This window comes from Xiphias gladius, chromosome 5, assembly GCF_016859285.1.
Source record: "Xiphias gladius isolate SHS-SW01 ecotype Sanya breed wild chromosome 5, ASM1685928v1, whole genome shotgun sequence".
Taxonomy (NCBI): Eukaryota; Metazoa; Chordata; class Actinopteri; order Istiophoriformes; family Xiphiidae; genus Xiphias; species Xiphias gladius.
This window is the reverse complement of record NC_053404.1, coordinates 14447367-14454876: the sequence shown is the minus strand read 5'-3', so window position 1 is coordinate 14454876 and position 7510 is coordinate 14447367. Positions and strand designations below refer to the sequence as shown.

The window sequence follows — 7510 nt, the reverse complement described above, 5'->3', positions numbered from 1 at the left end:
GACTGACTTGGAGAAAGCCTTGTAGAAACTAGCCTAGTAGCCAAGAAGATATTTTAATGGTTCACATGGCACGCCTGTGCATGTGGCTTTGAACTCCGGCAGCCGGAGGTTCCTGCAGAGAGCGCCGCAAATCCCACTTGATAACTTCGACAACCCACAACGTTTTACACACAGGCTATGTATCACTGGCCTGCAAAAATGAGCGAGCTGCACAAGCATAGCCAAACCGTGATTGATACATTAGGCATACTAGTGGATTCAAGTTAAATACTGGCCTATATAATCAAGGTAACCTTTATGAACGTGGGTGAACGCTGCTGAGCATGATAATGTGGAAATCTAAAGCACAGATGTTCCACCGGTGTGAGCTCCGGTGGGCGCAGAAACACTATGATCAAGGGGGGACAGAACAACAAATACGCAGGATGCGCACAGGAGTCAGACAACAAACCATTATGTGGATTCCCCTTCGAAGTGAAAGGGATATGTTGATGGTTGCAGGCGTTTAAAGAGAGTGATGAGAGTGGACAGACTTTATAACAAACCTCAGGGCTTCCCACGGGATTTCTAGGAAAAGACGTTCAACTCGTCTCTCCATACCTGCACCGGACACATGTGCAGGACAGGCAGACACGATCAGAGTGTTTGATTGCACAAAAACGTTCCACCACAAAACGGTGTGCTCGGTAATATCATGTCTACACCGTAACAACGACAATCTGACACATTTGGTTTATAATCTCAGTGCAGTGTGTGGCTGCAGAAACGTGCTTTGACTTTCTACTAGGCCAGTTGTTCTCTTGTGTTTCTCAACTTTTGTTTTGCTGTTATTCATCCTTTTAACCAAATTCACAGTCAGCAATCTCACAAAATCTGGGATTGATGATGCAAAGAGGCCAATAGAAGTGTGGGCGCTGCACCGTGGATTGTTATTTGGTGAGTGGATGTTATTTGGGGTTGAGGGGGGGTGCTCCTCCAATGAGCGCGCCTCTCTAGAGCCATATGACTACCCCCCTCCTCTCCCATTCATCAGGGCTGGACTGTGTTGTCTTTTCAATTCATTTATCTGCAGGAATGATTGCGACTATCAGTCTAGAGCTCACCGCCTGACTGAGGAGGTGAAAGTTGCGCCACAGGAAGATAAACCGCAAAAGACAATATTGCATGCATAGTCCTACATGATTCTGCGTGTGCATCGGATGAGCGGTATAGGGGAATTCCTCGCGTCTTGAAAAGTAAACAGAAAATCGGTGGATTTGAGAGTTTGCTCAGTCGAGTGAGGTCCAAGAGATAGAGAGAGGGGGAGGAAGAATATCTGTGCGTGATTGTTTGATTTCTGCTCTCAGTCGTCTCGGCGAGTCTAGACTGAAGATGCTCTTGGACGCAGGACCGCAGTATCCCACCATAGGAGTCACTACTTTCGGCTCCTCACGGCATCACTCAACAGGCGAAGTCACAGAGAGAGAAGTGGCGTTGGGGATAAATCCATTCGCGGATGGGATGGGCGCCTTCAAAATCAACCACAGCTCCCACGATATCGGCTCCGGACAGACGGCGTTTTCCTCCCAGGCGCCCGGCTACGCAGCAGCCGCCCTGGGACACCATCACCACGCGACCCACGTTGGCTCTTACTCCACCGCGGCTTTCAACTCCACCAGGGACTTTCTCTTCAGAAATCGGGGTTTCGGGGACGCCACCGGGGCGCAGCACAGTTTGTTCGCCTCTGGAAGTTTCGCAGGGCCACATGGACACTCAGATGCAGCGGGTCACCTGCTCTTCCCAGGGCTCCACGAGCAAGCGGCGAGCCATGCCTCTTCCAACGTGGTCAACAGCCAGATGCGGCTGGGCTTCTCGGGGGACATGTACGGACGGGCCGACCAGTATAGCCACGTTACAAGCCCACGGTCCGACCACTATGCCTCGAGCCAGCTGCACGGCTATGGCCCCATGAACATGAATATGGCCGCACACCACGGTGCAGGGGCCTTCTTTCGGTACATGAGGCAGCCCATCAAACAAGAGCTCATCTGCAAGTGGATCGAGCCGGAGCAGCTGACAAATCCCAAAAAGTCGTGTAACAAAACTTTTAGCACGATGCACGAGCTTGTGACCCATCTGACGGTGGAGCATGTGGGGGGACCAGAGCAGACCAACCACGTCTGCTTCTGGGAAGATTGCTCCAGAGAAGGAAAGCCTTTCAAAGCCAAATACAAACTTGTAAATCATATCAGAGTACACACCGGAGAAAAGCCCTTTCCGTGTCCGTTCCCCGGCTGTGGCAAAGTATTTGCTCGATCGGAAAATCTAAAAATTCACAAAAGGACTCATACCGGTAAGATCCGTACAGATTGGCCGTTTTCTTTTTTGTTTTACTGCCAAATCCATGCTGATAAAATCCCATCCAAGATATGCATGCGATCCGGGTTATTATTTATTAGGCAGCTGGAGTCTTCATTGGCATGTGATTCACTGCAGTTGTCGACAGAAAATATTTCATAGGCTTTTTTATAGTCTTATTATTCCGTGTGAAAGGTGTTATTTGTAATACAGAATTTTAATTTACTTAACTGAATTTATTCATTAGTCTAAATGGGTTAAGTCAGATTAATTTATAGCCTAAAGGAAGTAGACTATAGTTATCTGTCAAGGATTTAAAAAAAGCCAAATTTAAAAGTAACAAGGCAGATTTTTTTGTTTTTTAAAATTAGACTTCACTATTGTGAAGTTAGTCTATTTTTACACGCTAACAATCTTTCAGTAAAATAATGTATGATATGGAGTTTTGAAATCCACTCAGTGTTAAAACATTGTCATTTTTTTTCTTCACTTAGGCGAGAAGCCTTTTAAGTGTGAATTTGATGGATGCGACAGGCGGTTTGCAAACAGCAGTGACCGCAAGAAACACATGCACGTCCACACGTCGGACAAGCCCTATCTCTGCAAAATGTGCGACAAGTCATACACACACCCCAGCTCCCTCCGAAAACACATGAAGGTAAAACCCGATGGCTTTATTTATTTTATTTTTTCCCCCCTTCAGTGCTCACTTGTTTTTAACTGTATTATAAAATTCGGTCTTTAAACTGTGAATTTGCAGTTCTGTTTTTGTAGCTTGTCTAGACCGGAAATAATTTATATTGTGTAATATTATAAGAAGAGGTTTCAGCTTTTATTCCCTTTTTTTCTTAACAGAAACAGAGAAGCATAAGTTAATTTGCCTTGACACTTTCTTTCTTTCTTTTCTTTCAACCGACAAATCAGATTAAGATCGTAATGAGAATAATAATGTTTTGGGTATGCTTTGTTTTAGAATTTTGCAGATGTCCAAATCAGTCAAATTAGGAGTTTTAATTTGTTTTGATGAATTTCTTATGTCTTTTATTTGCACAATAACAAACCAAAGACAAAAAAAAAACATCCGCAGCATGATTTTTACAACATGTTTCTCATTATTGCAGGTCCACGAATCCACCAATCCAGGATCGCAGCCATCTCCAGCGGCCAGTTCAGGGTACGAGTCCTCCACACCTCCCACCATAGTATCACCGTCCACAGAGAACCAGAGCAGCAGCTCCATATCACCAGCAACCTCAGCAGTACACCACACAGCCAGCCACAGCACGCTGTCGTCAAATTTCAATGAATGGTACGTGTAAATCTTTTTGAACAAAAAAAAAAAAAAAGAAAAGAAAAGAGAGAGAGAAAAGACTGCAAAATTACAAACTGCTCGGGATCAAAGACTTCATAAAGTCAGCCAGTGAAACATGGACTGAGAAAACATGGGAGGCCCAAACGATTCATTAAAGGCTGTCTTAATGTCAGTGAAAGAGAATGCATGGACTAAAAGGAGGCAAGGACAGCCACCAAGTTTTAACTTTTTTCCCTCAATATTTCTTTGAGTCTTTATTTTTACTGAGAGACTGCTCAAAAGAGATCTCACGAAGCATGCTATCTGCGGGTAGAGGCCTGATTTTTTTTTTTTTGTACATAAAGGATTTCACCAAGTTGGAAAAAAATGTAATATTTTATTTTGTAAATAGTTCTATCACAGTTTAAGGGAATTTGTGAAAATGTGGTCCCTAGATATATGGAAAAATGAGATGGTTTTAAGATTATTGCGATGAATAGACTTCATTGAAAAGGATGTTATAGTTGTGTACCAAATGTGAATTATTCAGTATTACTACAGTCTACACGTCGCCCTAACCGACTCTTAGTATTAATGTGCTTTTGTAGCCTATTCAGTGCAACATTTTCGTCCCAGGTCCAGTTTGAGTAGCACAGTATCATTGTTGTTATTTAATGTCATGTCGATAAATCGTGTAGTGAAAGCCTGAAATTCCGTGTCAATCTGTTTATGTACGTGATAAATATAAAATCCTTGTCAATTGCTTTGTCTGAAAGGAAATATTATTACATGTAAGTAGCTCAATTTTCCATATTTATCCGCATGTAAAGGACCGGTAACATGTTACAAATGATCGGTATTTATGGAGAAATGCGCTCGTATGTAAAATTTAGTTTACAAAAAAATGTTTGGATACATTTCGTACTATATTAAAGGATTACAAAATACAATAATGCAATGCCTTGGAGGTCATTGATTTCATTAATGTTTGACGCTGTTCTCAACATGAGTGCTGTGTGAAAACTAATGGGTTCTTTTTTTATATAGGATGCACCAAAATATAATAATTTGCTGCAGAGTAAAGCAGACTTTTCCCATCATGATAATGCATTTAGTACAATTTCGATTAAATAATTACTGCATGTTTAGTTGCACAAATAATTTTTAATGTTTACTGAGTGTGTGTGCATACTTTTGCAAGTGTGTGTGTGTGTGTGTGTGTGTGTGTGTGTGTGTGTGTGTCAGAGGCTACAGCTCATTTAAAGCTAAAGGTTGTACCATGTTCTAAACGCACCGTTACAAGTTTCCTGACAGTCATAGTAAGTATATTCACTCCCCCTTCCGCATCTTCTGTTCATTCAAAATGAACATCCAACACTTTGCCCTCCAGTAATGTGCAGATTAAATCGATTAATCACGGCGGTTGTTCCTCAGTGTAAACCGGAGTAGTTTGCGTCACTTAATTGTCCGGGAATCTAATTTTCAAATCTAATTTATTTTCTTTTCTGTGTTTTTCGGATTTCGTAGATTTAGGGTGCGCTGAGGAGTCAGCGTGGCCCCTCATTGTTCCTTGCTGCAGCTTGCTTGACCGCCCCATTAGGCAGAGATCACATCAGCAGCCGCCAGTGATCACGGTTAACAGTGCCAGTGTGCACGGAGCCACGATCTGTCAGTCTGCAGCTTTGTCAAAACTGCTCCACACAGCCGAAAAGAACCAAATAGCAACTTTAAGCTTTAAAAAAAAAACACACACACACACACACACAACAGCGATGGATGAGGTGTGTGTGTGTTTGTGTGTGTGGGTGAGAGTTCACGTGCATGCTTGCGCGCGCCTGGCGTTTTTATCAGCCAAACCAAAAAAAAAAAAACATCAACGACTCCCATCATCTTAGATGATTTGCTGAAATGTATTGAAATGTATTCATATTTTCTTTTCACGGACTATTAAATTTGGAGATAAATGAAGGATGGTAATAAAATGACTTTTTCGACTCTATTTAACACTATCTATCTAGGTTCCACTGCTGATGCTTCACTGACGCACTGCTATAGGAAAGACGCCCTCCACGCCGTGTGAACTCGTTTCAGAAAGTCGCTTTACAGCTTTATAGAAAAATGTTCACATTTAACTGGAAGGCTGAATAGTTTGAAGTGGATGTGTTAAAATAAAGCCGATGTCAGATTGAAAAATGCAGATATGGAAGTTAGCGGGACCAAATCCAGCTAAAGCTAATTTATTCGTCATTTGAACTTGAAAGCCGCTTTAAATGTAAAACTCTGTTTTACACACCATAATAACGATGGAAAAATACTTTCCTGGAATTTATTTGAGTTTTGTTTGGATTGATGGTTGTTTGCCTCATTATGGCCACAGACTTGAGTTCATAATTTATCCTCCTCTTTATTTCTCTGCACATGTTTTTACTGAAGAGAGAAACAACAACCTTATAGCCAAAAGAAAAAAAAAAAAGGAAAAAAACAGCCAGCCTTGAACGCGCCAGTACAACTGAATGCAAAGCATGAGCCCTTGACTATGCTGTTTAATTTCCACTTCATGCTTCTGCCGTATTAGTTTACACTGAACCTACTCGAGGTGTCGAAAATAAAATGCTCGTAAAAGAGAGGAGTCGACGACAGGCTGCATCGCGTCTCCTATCAGGCAACCTATAGCGCTGATGGCGACTCCAGCTCAAACAGAAACGCAGGAAAAACATCCACTTTAAATGTATTTGCGCTCAAGTCTGGAAATGACAAACACTCAAATATCGGCAAAGCGCAGGCGCCAGCATCATGAATATGTATTACCAGCACTTGTGGCCGGTAAACCAAGCCTGACGTTTGTGCTACCAAGGTAGACAGTGCATCTTGTCTCTGCGCATCAAATATCAGATAGAATGGTGGTTCAGCCTTTCTGTTCATGTTGTTTTTACCATTTTAAAAGACAAGAACGTGTGGGTTTTTTTACTTTTCTGAAAACAACATGGGTTTTCAGTAAATGAGTAAATGCATATAATGGAAAAAGAAAAACATAATAGACTTGTATTTTAACATGAAAGTGACTGCATTTTGTAAATTCCGGTTCCTCTAAATGAATTTTGTGATCTCACTGGCATTTTTCTGGTGAGCTCCCTCTTCAGAGACAAATGAAACGTCTTTTTAAATACAATACACGCAGACAAATGCAACTTTAGGATGGACTTTTTTTTTCAGAACTTGCAGCCACTGACATGTACTTTAATTCAAGGTTAGAAGAAAGCTGTAATGCGTGCCCCTTGATGGATGAGCCCATGCTTTTGCCAGCACTCTGATCTGCATGCCCAGCTGCCGTCACTCAATGAGAACTACATCGATAAGTTAAACATTTGCAGTTGGGTTTAACTATTAGGTTTCCAGCAAAATGATCCTGGGTCCGTGGGGGCGGGGGGGGGGGGGGGGCATGTGATATCTATTAATAACTGCTCCAAAGTTTAAAAACTGAAGAGGCTATATACACCCCAAGTTGCAAGTCATGAAATACCTTGCAAAAATGGCATCCTACAGTCTCCATCTGCTGAGCTTAAGAGTCCCAAATACAAGCAGGTCAAATTCAAGTCAAGGCCACTTTAGTTTATGGGCATGCAGACATTTCAAAACGCCTCTAAGAAACCCTGTCGTATTTGCAGTCATAAAACGATTTCATTGCCAGAGTCTGGGTAATGGAGCAGTCTTTCCCACAGTGAACGTCGATGTTTGCAAACAACGATAATCCAGACATTGGTTTTTACAGAAAATGATTTACAGTCTTCAGGCATAGTGAGTGAGTGGACGTTAGGAAGAGCTCCAGCTGGTTGTTTTGGTCCTTTTGAATTTTGGAATTGACTTTTTAATTGTTTTATCTTC

General features: G+C 42.0%; 1 protein-coding gene across 1 annotated transcript; it reads left to right on the top strand.

Annotated features, from left to right (window-relative positions):
• Positions 1-1371: 1371 nt before the first annotated feature.
• zic1 (zic family member 1 (odd-paired homolog, Drosophila)) lies at positions 1372-3656 on the top strand. The gene is made up of 3 exons (XM_040127203.1): positions 1372-2332; positions 2832-2995; positions 3459-3656. Exons 1-3 carry the CDS (start codon positions 1372-1374, stop codon positions 3654-3656), a joined length of 1323 nt encoding a protein of 440 aa, XP_039983137.1.
• The last annotated feature ends 3854 nt before the right edge of the window (positions 3657-7510 follow it).